The 17,458-nt window shown below is 44.0% G+C and overlaps 1 protein-coding gene across 1 annotated transcript in view; it reads left to right on the top strand.

Moving 5' to 3' along the window:
• Positions 1–17,458, top strand: part of DYRK1A (dual specificity tyrosine phosphorylation regulated kinase 1A) — a 69,578-nt gene that overhangs the window by 34,166 nt on the left and 17,954 nt on the right. Inside the window, exon 3 of the mRNA XM_057386895.1 lies at positions 15,557–15,762. Within this exon, the coding sequence (XP_057242878.1) occupies positions 15,557–15,762 (206 nt within the window). The remainder of the gene's footprint in view (positions 1–15,556; positions 15,763–17,458) is intronic.

A 17,458-nucleotide genomic window follows, 5' to 3' on the forward strand; every position in this document is an offset into this window, starting at 1 on the left:
TCCTAATGAATCGTCTGAATTTCATCAAAGACCAGGTAATTAGACAGGTACTGCACCTTGGGATTAATGGCACCTCTGACAGAGRCCTGTCTTTCCTTATTCAAAGATAGGAACCTGATCAGTTTTGGAAAACAAGAAATGCCTCAGGAAGCTTTTGGAAGCATCTGGACAAGTTGCTCCATGGAGAAACATCGCTGTTTGGAGAGTCAGGGAGTCTCTTTCCTTCAGCCCTTTCTGGAGTCCTCAGCACAGTTACAAGGGAAGGGACAAGCACAGGAAATTCCTAATGTGCCTGATGTGCCTTTGGCCCTCAGGAATGAAATCCTGGTAGCTGGGAGCACAAAATTACTTTCGTGTCTGAGCTTCCCATGGAACAGGAGGCTCTGCTCACAGGAACAAGGGACAGGATGAGCTCAGCCTAAAGCTGYTCTAGGSGAGGCTCAGGCTGGACACCAGGRGGAATTTCTTCACTAAAGGGATTAAAATTGGGATTCAAGATTATCACTCAGCATCACCCCAAACCCTGTCCCCWGGGGCCACATTCAGACTCCTCCTGAGCACTCCCAGAGACAGGGACTGCACCCCCTCCCTGGGAAGCTCATTCCAATGGCTGACCACTCTGCAGGGAATGGTTTTTCTGATTTCCAATCAGAACCTCCCCTGGCAAAATCATTTAATCCTTGCTGACGCTTTCAAATGTTGGACTGTTGGCTAAAGGTGGCCAGTGCTGTGACACTCAGAAGGGTCTGCCATGCTCTGCTCTCCCAAATGATGGCAAAGGCGATTTTTCCACTTCTGTCCACTCCCTTTTTGCAGAAATGTTGGGAAGTCCCCCCTTACCCTTTAGTGGGACAGAAAAAGAAAGGAAGGAAGTCCTCTCTGGCACCTTCTGGTAGGACATGGTCGGGCTCTCTGGATCTGCTAAGAAATCGTAGCAATTCCACAAATTCTCAAAGAAGTCTTGAGGAGCCGTGTGTGATTGAGTGACATTTGGAAGTGGTTCTGTGCTCACTTGGCCAGCAGTGCCAGAGAACAACACCGTGGTGCTTTCAACCCAGATGCTTTGGCAGAGCACAGCCTCRAGTGTCGCCACTGCTTGGCAGAACAACTGGTGCTACAAAGCAGGAGCAGGTGCTTTGGGCTTTTTCTGCTCATTCTGCACCAAGGCCTTGCTTTTTGCAGTGGTTTTGGAGCATGAGGAACAATATTGCCCTTTTCTTCTGGTAAGGGTTTAAACTCTTTGAGGGACTTGGTAAAAAGTTGGGCTCTGTGGCRGTGGTGAGAGCGATGATTGTGTGGCAGTTGTTGCCTTTTCAAACATCTTAGAGGTGGCTTGTTTTATGCTTTCTTCTCCAAATTCATGGAATCATGGAATGGTTTGGGTTGGAAGGGACCTTAAATMCCATCCAGTGCCACCCATGCCATGGCAGGGACACCTCCCCCTGTCCCAGGCTRCTYCCAKCCCCAATGTCCAGCCTGGCCTTGGGCACTGCCAGGGATCCAGGGGCAGCCACAGCTTCTCTGGACAATCTGAAGTCCCATTGTCTTGCATTGATGTCCTGCTGGGGGTAACAGTTCTTTGGTGTAACATTTCCCTGGGGTAACACTTCTTTGGGGTAACATTTCTCTGGGCAACACTTCTTTGGCTTAACATTTCTTAGGGATAACACTTCCCTGGGGTAACACTTCTTTGGGATAACATTTCTCTGAGGTAACCCTTCTTTGGGGTAACATTTCTTTGCACCCCTTCTCAGTCATCTCTTCCCAGCACAGCCTAACACAGCCCTCAGTCCAGTGCATTTTCAGTCATGGCAGGAGGGCATTTCCAACTTCTTCCCTCTTTCAGCATCTGCCTGCCAGGGAAGAGTCAGGCTGTTAAAAGTCTCATTCTCACATGTGTGTTTGCCTGAGTCTGACTGAGCCATGCATGAAGCATGGTGTTCTTTTCCCTGAGAACACTTTCAGAAGCCCAGAGCCGAAGCTTTGAAGTGCATTGATACTTTAAACTTTTAAATAAAGAGTTTGTGTGTTACTTTTTCAGTTTTCTTGACTTGCAGTCCCTTGGTGACATGACTTGATAGGAGGTTGTGTTTCCTTTGCATTGCAGGACAGTGGTGTCTGGTRCCTGTAAATGGGATGTTCACAATGTCCCAAGGAATTGGGAACATTCCCTGACCAGACCAGGGCACAGCTGTGTTTGAAACTCCAGCAGAATTAAAAGTCTTCAGGGGTTAGGACTTTATTAACATTTCTGCTAAGAGCTGGACTTGGGGTGATTTTTTTCCCAGAGCACAGCTGTTGGCTGAACCTGGAGGAATTCCTTGTGTGTTCGGCATTTGGATCTCCTCTTAATAATTTTCCATCATCACCTTTCCTTAGAAACATTCAGGTCTCTTTCCTCAGGTGGAATGCTTCCTCTGCACCTCTCTGGAGGTAAGAAAATCCAAACCCAACACCAAACCATGGCAAATTATCCAGTCAGTTTTATCCAGTTGTTTGTTTCATGGGTGATTTTTCTTGTTTTGTTTTCTTYTAAAATTTTCTGTTTTGAAATTCATTTTGAGAAAAATTATTTGGTTTACACAGAGTCCCTCTTTGGRGTTGTATTGTTTGGATTAATGAAGTCTGGAATCTCCAGGTTTTGGTGCTTTCCAGCTGAAAATACGGATTCAATCACACTTAAGTTATTTTCTCCATAAAAGTTGCTACTTCAAGTTGAGACAAATCAAAATAAGTAATTGCTTAAATTTAAAATTGTGGATACTAAATACGGGAATTACTACAAAGGCAGGAAATGGGGCTTTTAAGTGAGTTCTGTGGAATTGTGAGGTTTGACTSGACTTGCCACTCCCCTTGCCTGGGTTTATTTCTGATTTTTTGGGGCTTCTCTGTGAGGAGCATTAAGGTGGATATGGAAATCTTGAAGCTTTTTACTGAGGAATGATTTATTGTTTAAAGACTTGAGAAGGCTGAGTGGAGTTCATCAGGACTAGCTTCAGATTCCTGCTGTAAAATGCAGGTGTCRGAATATCAGTTATCAAATCATTGAGATCGCAGCAGAAAAATGGTTTAGTTACAGTTCACAACCTGGGAGGATTTTATAGAATAGTTCTGGGGCTTCCAGGCTACTTTGGAGAGAGGAAAAAACCTGGAATGTTATTATTTTATGAACTGTGATATGGATTAATAAGGACAGCATGCCCAGGAGTTTCAAAKTATTCTGGTTTTTAGGAACTCTGTCAGAATTTGTGTTATTAATTCAGAGCACCAAAGCAATGCAATGTCTCCAAATGCAACAGAACTGCTCTGTTTGTTGCCAAAACTTTTGTATGTGCTATAAACTTCCCTTGGAGTGACATGAACTGCTTGAAAATCATACATGAGATCATTGAGGGAATTCCCTGCAATTAGCACACCAACAAGTTCCCCATAATCGAGGTGTAATTTATTATGGTGGATTTTTTTTTTGTAGTTCAGGTTTTCACTTCAAAAGCCTCTGTCTGTGTSCAAGTCGTCAGAACATTAACAGGAATGGTGTGTGATAGGTTAATAGCAGTCTCAAATCCACTCCCCAACATCCCAAACTGTACAGCCAATTTGGAATTAATAAAGGAAAAAAGACTTTTAATATCATCAGGGCTGTGCAAATCCTCCAAGTGGAAGGAGGGGACAGCCCAAATTCTGAAAATACACACTTGCCCACGTGCCAAGTTATTTTGTTTTTACAGTTGGTTTTATTTTAAAATTGTCATCACTGTGTTAGATGAAATCTACCTTTATTTATGGTAGACACCAGAGCTGGATGGATGTCACCCAGTGAAACAGTTTGAAAATACACGGGATTATTTAACAGAGTTAAAAAGATTTTGCATCTATTCCTACCACTGTCTGTATTCAAACTACAAAAGTACTTTGAGATCCTCCCCCTCTCTCCTGAAAGCTGTTCTCTTTGGTCAGGTATTGAATAATTTATATCATGTGAGACTCTTGCACATGATGTATTCATCCCTTGTTTAGCTCTTACATTCATGGTTTGGCATGCTRGCTGTACATTGATATGGGAGATGCTTCCCATTTTTTCTCTACCAACTGTTTAAATATATCTTGTGCCTCAGCAACTACAAATGGGAAATAGAATAATTCAAGTAATTTCCCTTGATGGTTTTTATGCGTAGGAAAAGATTTCTTTTTCAATTTTTTTTCCTAATATATATCTGTTTGTACAATAGATTAAAGGAGAGCTTTAAAAATTGTGCCGATATTTATGTTAACTTTGTGTTCATCTGGAARTGCCTGAGACATCAGGCCAGGTATTGATTTGGGATAAAATATTGGGTGTTTTTCACCTCTCATACKGTTTGACGTGTTGCCATGTAGCAGGTAATTTATTCCATCTTTAATTAGTTTTGCGCTGCAAACTGCAAATTGTGAGTAATGTTCTTTGGAGGTGGGGGAAGGAGGAGGCGCTGCACCAACACGAGGAACTCTCGGTTAAGTGCTGATAAAAGTATTTCCCTGAAAGGACAGCGGAGCAGCCCAGGAGAAGGATTAGTGCTGCAAAGTCCTGGCCCAGCCTGGATTGCTTGGAAAATCTTGTAAGCCCTTGCTCAGGTAACGCTGCTGCTGCTGCTGCGAGATGAGCACGGAATAAATGCAGTATTTTGGTTCAAAAAGCCGACAYGAGATAAAGAATAGGTGGCACTGGTTTTTGGGGGTGTGTAGCGCACACACACGGAGATAGTTGCTCGTGTTCATATGAGGAGATCTTTCAGTAGTTTCGCTGCTGAGAAAATGTCCAAAATGAAGTTGTTGAATGAGGGAGCGGGACAAACTTGAAGTTCTGTTGGAACTGACATTTTGGCCGCTTGGTAAAAACAGACTCCCCGATTCAGGTCTGAAAAGTTTGGATGTCCTAGAGCCCCATAGATAACAGAGATCTTGTGCCCTGTTATCACRGCCCAGGTGAACGGGCGAGCGCAGGTGCAGTGCCCCCACCCCGGCGGGGCTGATCCCCGCGGGCCCCGGCGCTCCGGGCCCTGTCCCCTGCCCGGTGGCAGCGCCGGGCACCTTCCCGGAGCCCCGGAGAACAGGAAGCACCCCCCACCCCCTTCGCAGGTGAGTGACTCGCAGCGGCGCTGGCACAGCGCTGCCGGGCTCGGCAAAGTGCAGTAAAACATGCCCGGCATCGCTGCGGCCGCCACGGCGTAGAGGGGACAGTGCTGCTCGAGGGACAGCCGGGGGCTTCCAGAGTAAGTCTGTCACTCTTTGCATTTCCAGCCGCCGCGTTTCCACATCCGCATCCGTGCGCGTGGGAAGGGGATCTCCCCAGCAGCCCTGCGAGCGGTGCCGGTCAGTGATGGATTCACACCGTCACAGGCAGACAGACACCAAGATTYTGGCAGATAATCGTTTTTTTTTTCTTTATGATCGGTCAAAAAAAGAAAAAAATCTGCTTATTTCTCTAGGATGCTTCAGCTTCGCTCATGTTCAGTCGTTAGCGGCGGTGGAATGAGCKGAAATTTCATTTGCTTAAAATCTGTCGGGTGGGGGTGAATTATAATAAGAATAATAGTAATAATAATAAAGGATGTTCTGTCTTTAGGGTTAAACCCAAACCAATGAAACATAAAGTCATCTCCTGAGAAAAAGGGAAGGAAAAAGGGAAGGACAGGAGTAGCCTGACACAGTAATTTTAGGAGGTGACCTGCCTAAGGCAACGACAGGGAACTTTAGAGCTTTTTAAAGCCCTGGGAAGAATTCCAGCCGGGCGAGCTCCCACTCGGCAGCGTTGGGGGATCTTTCGCATCCCAGCCCTGGAGAAGGCGTCCCGGAGCCGGGCAGGCGAAATCCTAACGCGGGCGCGTTTATCCGTAATCCCGTGTATCATGGCTGCGCCGCCCTGCCCTTGCTGTGGGGGTGAAATGTAGAACATGAGCCTGATCCTCGGGAGATGGAGCTAATTTCGCCCTAAACTGGAAAGTGTTAACAGCGCCCGGCGAATGTGACAAAGCTCAATCGCGCTCCTTGTTTATGGAGCCCGCGCCCATTGGCCGGCGCGCGCCAGCTCTGCCCTGGCAACTGCGCGCCCGCATTTGCATAGCGCGCCGCCATTGGCCGGCGCCKCGGGGCCGCGGGCCAATGGCGCGGCGCGGCCCGGCGTGGGCTATGCTAATGAGGCGCTGTTGCTGGGGCGCGCTGCGGCAGCCGGGGATGCGCTGAGGGGAGCGCCGGGAACGGCTTCCCCCTCACGCGGAGCGCGCGGGCCTGCGCGGTGCGGGGCGGCCTCGGCGGCCGCGGCTCCGGGCTGCTCCCGGCCTCTGACACCCGCAACTTCGCCTGCTTGCCATTCTACTTTCCTTTTTCTCCATTTTTWAAAAATTAAAATGCCTTAAAGTAGCCAGATCCCTGCAGAAAGCACGGCTGTGGAGCGCTGATACACTCACCTCGCATATCAGCCCCTTCCCGCTGTCCGAGATCAGGATYTGAATCTGATTGTTCTTTAGAATAATCTATTTCTGGAATACACACTCACCTTTCAAAAATGGTGTATTCATATCCCTCCCCAGACAAAAAAAAATCCCACACCAAAAACCACCCCCCTCCTCAGCTGTAAGTTGAGTCCGGGCTTTTTTTTTCTGTCCTAAACATCATCCCTGCCTAAGAATATTGGGGAATCTGAGCTTAAAATACATTCTGTTGCTTAAATCTGCATCTGTCTCTATCCCTTSTTTTTTCTTCCCCTGCTCTCCAAACCAGTTTTTTCTCCTGTTCAGCCACGGATCACTTTACCTTCTTTAGTCCTGTTCCCACTCCCTCCCTCTGTCTCCCTTAGTGCCCAGTTCCTGGGTTTTCTTTCTGGAACTGTTCACATTTTCTCTATCCAACTCAGTAAAACTGACTGTAAGGTTAATGAATTATTTAACTGAGTAAATCCAGCTACATTCCATGTAATTTTTTCTCTTTTTTCCTTCCCTTTAGCATAAGTATCGATATATATCTGAGGTTTGATACCACCTGGCATTTGCTAGTAATGGTGGAAATTCCTGTCACCAGCAGATTTTTGTTTAAATCGGATTTTTACTTTGGTGGAATTTTAATTTTTTGACTGTTTTCTTAACCCTTSAGAAAACTTCAGGTTCAGCAGAGGGAAATTTCATTTCTCTTGAATAAAGCCAACCTTTTCGCAGGGAAACTTGGTGATTTCTAGAAGTTAAAAACTTAGATTAAATATAAAATGTGTGTACTCAGAGTTTGCTTGAAGCCTTCTGAAGATTGAGTTTAGAGGTTCTTTTGTAGCATGTTTAAAGGACAAAATAATGTCAATTTAAACTTTGTGTCATTAAATTTCTGTTGTAGTAGATGGTCATGGTTTATAAAAGGTTTTTTTTCTTATTTCCTGAATTTGACAGAACTTTCTGATTTCTATTTGTATTTGTGGTTTTCAGTGGGAACTGAGGGACAGATATGGGTCTTTGAGGAAGACTAAATCTTGAGAGGTTGTTGGAGTTAAGGAATTGTTGGAAGACCTGTGTTTGGAATAATATTCACACTTCAATCTTTATTTCTGCTTTTAGAGCTGTTATGTTTGTTCGGTCAAAGGTTGGACTTGATGATCTTGGAGGTATTTTCCAATCTTTCCAATCTTGATGTTTCTGTGATTCTTTGAACTTTCACCATGATCATAAAAAAAAGTTTATCTTCATTTTGCCCTTTATATTCCTTCTATTTAAATGGCAGGCTTTTCATTCTATTAGAAAAATTATAAACCTTAGAATAAAAGCATAAAATGCACATAAATTTGTAGGGTGAGAGAAAAGAGAAGCCTCGGAACCTCAGTCTTGGCACATTTTCACCAGCATTGGTAACCTCAGGAAAACGAGGATTTGAATAATTTTTATTTTTTAGTTTTAAAGTGAATGTTAGGCCTCTTTTTAAAATGCAGTTTATTAAGTACTTAATAATAATGTACTGACTGCTGAGATATTGTTTCACTCACGCATTTGTCATAAAATAAATAAATACACGTTGGGGTGAATCATCAGCTAAAGTACTTGAGTTTGACCAGTGCTCCTGAGGAGTTGGACAGAGTTCCAGTGTGGCAGGAAAACTCGGGAAGAACTTTAACTGTGTGTTAGAAAAAGGGTGAACCGTCAGTAATAACTCTCTTGGTGTGTGTACAGATGCACACTTGGGCAGTTTCCTCTCTAAATCCTGGGATATCCTCTCTTGGAGGATCACATGAGGGCACTGTGTCAAAAAGGAGCTTTTTTTACCTAACCTGTAAAGCTGCTCCTCTGTGGAGCTCTGTGAAACAGAGATTTACCTGCTTAGGATGTGTTCCTGGTCTTTGTGAAGTCCTGAATATACAAAAATTTGAATTATGGAGCCCGTTTGCGTTTATCCCAAGTTTTTCTGCAGTACAGGAGAAAATCCAGAATGCTGCAGAAGGAAATGATTGTTTGTGAATTCCAAGGATGCAAAAACAATGACAATATACATTCTATGGAATATATATGCAGACAGCAATAATTTTATTTGGAGCACGGTCTGAAGAGTATCAAGGGATATTACGTTAAACACAATGAAAATAAAAAGATCTATTGTGTGGCCACCTATTCAGGGAGCGCTGCTTCCATTCTGCCCCCTAAAACAAACAGGGCATTCATGGARCTAAACAGAATCATAACTTATTGACATGGAGGCACTGAATTAAAGCTGGGGAAGGATTCTGGGCTTTCCTAATTTCTGGCCACAGTACTCTTCATTTTAGTGGTTTTTCAGTCCATTCAGTCCTTCATGGGCCTGTCCATAGGTTCAGTTCTCCCCGTTTCCTTGTGGAATTTCAGGTGTTTTTCTGCTGTGCCTTCAAGCAGCTGCTTCTCCAGGGGAGAAATGGAAAAGCAAAGGTCTCACAGAGCTTAATTTTGACTTTGAAAGTTAAGAGCGCTTGTGTTTCCTGCAGGTTTTAGCTGAGAATTTTGGCAATCTTAGACTTCATTTATTAAAAAAAAAAAAAAAGTGGTTTCACTTTCACAACATTTTCTGAGTTCTCAGATTCTCCGGAGTGTACTCGAAGTAATATTTATAAGTTAATGAAACACAGATTTATATAGTGTTGCCAGCAGATTCAATTAGTTTTAGAAACTTCCTTCTCTTGTAGTGGGAGAATTATAGATGCACAGCAAGCAGCAGCGTTGAGTCCTTCTAGTACCAGGTACTTCCTGCAGTCTTGCCCTTTCTCAGGCCTGAGCCCCAGTTTTTCTCCAGGAAAGGGAACTGGTGTCCTCTGATTGCCCAAAGTCCACCTCCTGCCCCAGCTCACCCAGGGAAGAAACCAGCCAAGGCAGGCACAGCAGAACAGTTCAAGAACTTGCTCTTGGCCTACTTTTTCTCCAGGCTGGGATAAGGTGGCACCCAGGAGTTTATTGTCACCTCCTGAGCACTGTTTTCTCCCTGCTCTCTGTCCAGTAGGGAAGAACAGGAGGAGGAATCTGTAGGTGTGTTGGGCTATGAATGGGATCGGAGTGGGGGGTTGTTTCTAACTTTAGGGCTTCATTCTGCTCTGAGGGAAAGCATTTCTGGCATTTCTGTACAGGGAAGTTGGTGAATAGTTATTGTAGGGTAACTTCTGAAGCAGCCATTCTTAATAATTCCCCACAAGAATGAAGTTCCTCCAAAGGAGGAACTCGTGGGATATTTATAACGGGATTGTTCTCCAAGTGTTGCTGCAGGTATTTTCCCTTTGTTCCCTGGGTTCTCTCAGCTTTTCTCTGGCTTCTCTCAGCTTTTCTCATTCCAGACCAAGAGAGTGAGGTGCCTGTAGCCCCACGTCCTCATGCAGTCACTTCAAACCCCTGCATGGGGACAATGGCAGAGCAGGGCTGCACAAGTTCACTCAGAGTTCAGGTTGGCATTTGCTTATTGCTCCAAAGATGATTGTTGTAAACTCTCCAATCGCCTGTGCCTGACATTCGTGATGCTCGGGCAGAACTCTGGCAGGTCTAACTCATCTTTCGGGTGGGTTTATTCGAGCAGAGGGTTCTCAGGACACAGGAGTTTGTTGCTAATTCTCCCTGTCTGTTTTGGGATGTGCTGATACAGCACAGAGGTTTTGGGTATTAGGGCAGTGCAGGGATCAGTCTCCCTTTTCCAGACACTACAGTAGCTGAGGTGTCACACTGGTCATGGATGCTGAGAGCTTTTCCAAGCAGAGATTTTAAAAAACAAAGTTTACCAGAACTCTGCAAAACAGTTACCTTTGCAAAAAAAAACCAAAAAAAAAAAACCAAAAAGGATTTCCCATGAAGGAAGAGGGTTGTACAGTTCCTTAACTAACACAGAATTTTCTTAGAGGAGACATTTAAACAGAGAATAAAGCAGCAAGCAGTCCTTGCCTTTACTTGTGGTGGTTTAGCAGGGATTGTAAATAAAAAGATCTGAAGTCAGAGGCAGTCCTGTGCAGCCGGAACCACCCTACTTGGTCTGCGGTGTGGGCCCACAAGCTCTTGAACTCTTGAGTGTGGAAAGGAGAACAGCCTTTGTGGGCAATGAGACACTTCACACTTTATTCTCTGGCAGGTTCTCACTCAGCTGCCAACATATCCCTGAGAGGRAATTGAGGGATTATGTGCACATGGATGAACGACCCAAACGTGGAAAGGGAGAGTGGCACAGGAGAGAGAYGAGGGGAAAGAAGCTCAAAACATTTCTGGTCAAAGCAGTGATCTTCAGGGGAAGAGGTTGAAGAAGGGGAAGAAAAATTATGGCAAGGCGAAGAGAATGGAAAATGAGTTGTGTAGAGGAAGTTTCACGCTTCAGCCTGAGTTAATGGAATGGTTGGGGTTGGAAGGGACCTTAAAGATCATTGAATTCCAACCTCCTGTCCCATGAGCAGGGACAGCTCCCACTGTCCCAGACATCTCCAAGCCCTGTCCAACCTGGCCTTGAACACTTTAAACTTGGGCAAATACTGCATTTAAACTTTTAGGACTATGAAATAAATGCTGATGAGGCTTTCACTGCTTTTACCTGCTCCTTCTTGCACCAGRATCAGTAGGCAGGGAAGTGTTTTTAAGGCTGTTGCAAAGGTTCTGTTCTCAGCAAGGTAACTCTTTATCTCCSGGTGTTATGGAATCAACATCTGCTGCTGCACTCAGGACATACTTTTGTCAGTCCTGAAGGCAAACTTGCATCACTCACAGGATTCAAACTGTCACAGTGGTCCTTTCTTTGGGCTAATTTTTAATTGTGAGGTGAGAAGTATGAAGACGTATTAAGGAAATGTCACTTTTTTAAATGCTCTAACGATTTCTGTCTGACTTTGCCTCCTCTTTTCACTTTCACTCTGAATATAGCTCAATAGAACACTCTGGTAGAAGTATGACAGAGGGACAAAGAGAGGCACAAAGATACTTTGAGAAGCAAAGTGTATCTATAATGAGCTGGGTGACAGGAATGCAAAGAAACCTTGGAATTGCTGTTGGGATTATCAGGTGCAGTCCTACAGAGGAGCTGCTCTAACTCCTGATCCAGACAGAAATCTGTCACTTTGGGCTGACTTTAGTGGCACAGAAATATGGGAATGTTGAGGCTGGAAGAGACCTTTGGGAGTTGCGTTCCCCAGTCCTGTGGCCAGCTGCGCTTTGGCCCCAACCCACACATTTTTTTCTGGATAGCTGATCCACTGTTGGGGGTCACAGAGTCACCTGCAGCTCTTCCTTTGTGTCTTGTTGGAGCTGAAAGGAGAGGGCCAGGGATGTATTTTACCACCTGGCGACCTTAAGGTCCTTTTTTGGGGTGGAGTTTAATCTCTAAGTGAATTGAGTGGACCAATATCAAAATAGGAGTAACAGGATCTCAAATGGGTGAGGTAAAAAACTGAATCTTGAAAAAATGCATTGAGTTCTTAAAAATCTACACAAAATTTTACACAAACATTTCTGATATCACACCATTTGTAGACTCCTCAATAATCACCATCTCAAAATATTTTTTAGCTTGGAGTCAGTAATGTCTTTGTTGTTTGGGTAAATAAATCATAGAGTGACAGAATGGTTTGGGTTGGAAAGAACCTTAAAATTATCCAGTTCCACCCCCTGCTGTGGGCAGGGATAACTTGCACTATCCCAGGTTGCTCAGAGCCTCATCCAGCCTGGCCTTGGACACTTCCAGGGATGGGGAGGCCCCAAAACATCTGCAAAAAAAATCCATTTACAACACAGCTATTTTGAATGAGAAAAGTATTTTCCATCCTCACCAAAGAAATAAATGTATTCTTGAACTTCTTCCACTGTGTTGAGATGATGCTTTGAAGAAATAAACCTTCTTCTTTATGATGAGGGAATCCATTTTTGCAGTGTGTCTATTTTCAGATAGCTCTGAGCAGTGAGCCTCTTTTGAGTGCAAATACACATCAAGGTGGGTATTTTTATGCTTTCCCTGAACTAACATTAGGTAAGGCCTATTTGGAAGATAATTCTACCCACTCCCAATCCATAATCTCTTCCTTTAATGTGCTTCATGCTTTGGGATCTTGGCATATGTTTGGGGGTTTTTTATTTCGTTTTCTTCCCGAGGTCCTTTACAAGGTGTGATCACTTGAACTTGCAGTGGTTAGAGAGGAAAATTGACGATTGACTAYACCTTGTTTGTAGATATTTCTGTCCTGTGGAAGTTCTGGATGTGGTGTGGTAACAAGTGCTGGGMGATTTCACTCCTGCTCTATTGGTCAGCAAATCCCTGACTTTTCTGGATGTTTGGAGCTCCCCCGATGAGCCAAAAAGCAATCTCTGAGCCACCAGAGGCTTTGTGAGCCTCAATTAGTGGCTGTGCACAAATGTCCCGATTTCTGGAGCGACTCCTCGACCTAAAACTAAAGGAGGTCAAGATTTCTATTCTAACCAGTCCTTCTTTCCCCCCTCCTTTCTTCCTACCGTGTCACTTGGTGTTTCTAGGAGTGTTCTTTTGGGACTAGATGTCCTGGGATAGGATTGCAGGTGTCAGGAGCAAAGTCTGGGATGTGGCAAGGGCAGGGATTTCATCAGGGCCCRGAGTTGAGTGTGACGTGTTTGTGTTGTGACCAGGACTGCTTCCAGCACCSAGCTGTGAACTCCAGTGCCTTCACTGCAGGGACAGGGACAAATTGAAAAGATGGAATTTCTTGGCAGTTGAAGGTTAAGGACCTCAACTTCTGACCCAGGTGGTTGTTGCTTCTTGCTGACGTGGGTGAGGTCGAGCCCATTTAGGAGATGACTAAAAATGCTTTTCTATTTGGAATGAGTTGGCCAATTCCCATCCATCTCCTTGTCATCCTTCACGTCATCACATTGGTCAGACTGTAATCGTGTCCCTTTTGCTCAGATTTGCTGTGAAACCCRTTTATGCTTCTGGTTTAGAAAAAAGTTCTTGTTGGACACAGATTTGTAATATCACGTTTGGTGTGGGACTCCCCTCCAAGCCAACAGAGSCAGTTTGTCAGTCACAAACAGCAAATGAAAAAAAAAATTTTGAACTAAAAGAATAAAATTAATGAATTTGGGTGTGGGTGGACTTGGGAGGAAAAGGTCTACAAGCATAAAAAGTTACGAGCTGAACCAAAACATCAAATTACAACCGTTGTTTTGTGGGATAATTATAATTGTAACATTCTTTGACTTTTCTTCTTTATTTAAAGACTTTTCTACTTTATTTAAATGCATAAATGTAGTGTGTTATTCAGTTTCTCCTCAGATTTGTTGTGATTTTTGGAGTTTCAGAATATCCTATGAAGTCAAACTGTAAATGAGAACCCCACAGTGCCAGGATTTTTGGGTTTATCTATTTGAACTTTCTGCTTTTTTAGGAACATGGAAAGGCAGAATTTTTTAAAATAAAATTTGTTTTTATTAAGTTATGTAATTGGCCAGGTATCTCTCTGTTGGAAACCTATGGCCTGGGGTAAAAAAATACAAGATATAAACCTTTGAAAGTGACTGGCTCTACACTTTAGAATTAGTGGTATTTTTGACTATCTGATTTAAATATTGTTTTGACTTTTACTTCAGTCACCATGATGTTGCTAAGTGAGATTATAATTTTTTTTCAGGTTAAGCAGAGCCTCAGAAATTAAAAGAGCAGGAAGTAGAGATACTGGATGATGTCTTACATATGTTCAGCCATTCTTACCAGAGTGTTCAATGAATCCTGAAAAGGAAATGTTCACTAAATTCACCAAGTTGTAGAGATGGAAGATTAACTCTGATTCTCAGGTTTTAATGGACATTTTGTAGAATAGTTAATTTTCTGTGCAATGTTAASTTAAAATGGTTAATATTTTAATATAATCAATGTAAATTGGTGTTTGATTTCATCCATTCCATTTCTGTTGCCCTCATAGGTGTGGAATCAATGGTGCAGTATCAATTTCARTATTTTAATTTTCTTTTGACATGATTATTTTTAAGAAAGCCACCTCTTGCCTGTATTCATATACTGTTTTCTACTGCTTGTATTTTCTTGCAAGGTTTGGGCTGTGAAGGAAATGGGGATTTCCCTTTGCTGGTCGGGTGCTCGGCTGTTTTAACACCTTCCTTCTAAATTTAATCTTCAGCAATAATTTTGCTTTCGAATTGCAGCTGCTCTTTGTTTGCTGCACTTTGTAGGGAGGCGTAAACACAGAGGACAGGGAATCAGGGATTCACAGAGTACCAGGCTTGGAAGAGTTCTTTGGGATCATCCAGTCCCACCGACACCCCTAAATCATATCCCCAAAGATGAGCTGCTAATCCCCCCTAAATCATRTCCCCAAATAAAGATGAGCTGCTGATCACCCCTAAATCATGTCCCCAAATAAAGATGAGCTGCTGATCACCCCTAAATCATGTCCCCAAATAAAGATGAGCTGCTGATCACCCCTAAATCATGTCCCCAAAGATGAGCTGCTKATCATTCCTAAATCATGTCCCCAAACAAAAATGAGCTGCTGAGGCTGGCCACTGGGTTTACTTTTCTTTTGGTAGAGTCAAGAAAGCTGCTGTGAGCAACCCTGAAAGGCAGAACTTYGGTGTTTTTCTGGCTTTTGTGGAAACCATATATGGAATGTGTTTGTAATAACCCCTGTCAAATTCTGACTGAGTTCTGACACACGGGTGGAGATGGGGGAAAAGGGATGGTCAGGATTAGTCATGGAATGGTTTGGGTTGGAAGGGACCTTTAAAGATCGAGTTCCAGTGGGCAGGGACACCTTCCACCAGACCAGATTGTCCCAGCCTGGCCTTGGGCACTCAAAGGGATCCAGGGGCAGCCACAGCTTCTCTGGGCATCCTGTGCCAGGGCCTSCCCACCCTCCCAGGGAACAATTCCTGYCCAATATCCCATCTGGCCCTGCCCTCCTTCAGCTTAAAGCCRTTGTYCCTTGTCCTTCCTGTCCAGCCCYTGTAGATCCCCTTTCCCCAAGGATGTTTTCTGGGATCTGCCTATGGAATCTCCCCTGTGTGACAACCACTCAGTGCCAATGAGCTCCGGAATCAGTGAATCCAAACACTGGACGATATTTTCAACCCTCACCTTGTCTTTGCAGGAGGAGAGACTTCAGCATGCAAACCTTCATCTGTTCGGCTTGCACCATCGTTTTCATTCCATGCTGCTGGCCTTCAGATGGCTGGACAGATGTCCCATTCGCATCAGCAGTACAGTGAGCGGCGGCAGCAGAGCATCAGTGACCAGCAGGTCTCGGCCTTATCCTACGCTGAGCAGCTCGAGCAGCCACTCCCATTGACAAACCAGGTACRGGGGAAAGCTCCTTTTGCATCTGGGGATTCTTGAAATGTGCAGTTGTGTGATCGTTTGGGTTGAAGGGACCTTAAAAATGATGTATTTCCAGCCCTCTGCCATGGCAGGGACACCTCCCTCTGTCCCAGGTGGCTCCAATGTCCAGCCTGGCTTTGGGCACTCAAAGGGATGCAGGGGCAGCCACAGCTTCTCTGGGCACCCTGTGCCAGGGCCTGCCCACCCTCCCAGGGAACAATTCCTGCCCAATATTGTATCTAACCCTACTCTCCTTCAGCTTCATTCCTTCCAGGGCCTTGTGAGAAGTCCTTTTCCATTTATATATGAGACAACCATAAATTACAGGATCAAGGCATTTATTTCTGTAGGGTTTTTTAAAACTAATTAACTCCTGACTCTAAAAGGATGAAATTAATATATAACTCTATGCTTTAAAATATTTCTATTCTCTCTCTCTATATATATATACTATAACTTCAAAAATAAGTTTCTGAAGTTTCTAAACTTCTGGAATATATTAATCATGATTATTCTATTTGCAACATTTTTTTTAAATTAGGGGAGAGAAAGATTGGCCAAGTGGACAGCTGTAAGTTGTCTTTAAAATAATGACTATTTTTTTCTGCTGTTTGTTAGAATGTGATTGCTTTTTTATTCTAATGGAGAGCTTTTCGATGTTGAGTCACAGGTTAGTGTATTTCGAGCATAGAAGTTTGCACAAAACTGTATTTTGTTGGAGTAGGTAGAGCTGCTGAAAGAGCTCCCTAACCCAGAGTGCCCCGGAGCCACAAGAGCTGTGGTTGCTCTGGATAAGTGAGAATTCTGTTGTTTTTTAAAAAATTTCACMGGCCAGTTGTAGAAACATGAGTGTAGATTGGTCCGGAGCTTAAAATCCTGAAACCTCTAAGTCAGAACTTCACAAAATTTGGTGCTGTCTGATGAGGAATGTCTCGCTAAAGGGGGTGGAGATGGTGTTTTGCTGCTCCCAGATTCAAGGTATTTTAGAAAAGACTCCAGTACCATCAACAGCTGCTCTGGTGCTGCAGGAAGACCCTTTTGCAGGAAGGGGAAARGATTGAGGAGGATGAGAATGGTCAAACCAAGTGCCAGAATGTTGGATGCCAGGATTTGGAGATCAGTTATRGCTGAGGCAAAGTGACTGGAGCTGGCCAGGGATGGGTTTACTTTCCTGAGAGCCAGTCAGGAGGAGAGGAGAAAATCTGCTCCTATATAATAAAATTTAGCTGGAAGATCTACAGAGTTATTTTACATGACTTTTTTAGGTTAGAGGTCTCCCAAATCCTCCACAATGAGGTTGGTTGGTCAGACAACCAGTCAGTTAGCAAAAGTTACACCTTAAACCATTCCAGTCACTTCARAAACAAGCTTAAGGAATTTTAGTTCGTATGGACTTTATCCACATGAGGAAATGATCAGCTGGCCACCTCAATCATGGCAATCGAGCTGTCTTTGCTCCACCAAAACAGTTTTATAAAATCAGTGTTCTTGACGTTGATGGTTGGTGACTTTCTGAAGTCTTCTGAGCACTTGCTTTCCCCTGCCTGTTTCCTCCCTTGAGTTCTTGTGCTTCTCCCATCACCCAGTCCCACCAAGAGATCGCCTCACCGGGTTCCTGGTGGGAGTGGAGCTTCTGGGTGAGGCTCTGTGGGGGCTCTCAGTGGCTTTTTGTCTT

The sequence above is a fragment of the Malurus melanocephalus genome, unplaced genomic scaffold (assembly GCF_030028575.1).
Source record: "Malurus melanocephalus ecotype Western Australia unplaced genomic scaffold, MMel_1.1 scaffold_1093, whole genome shotgun sequence".
Taxonomy (NCBI): Eukaryota; Metazoa; Chordata; class Aves; order Passeriformes; family Maluridae; genus Malurus; species Malurus melanocephalus.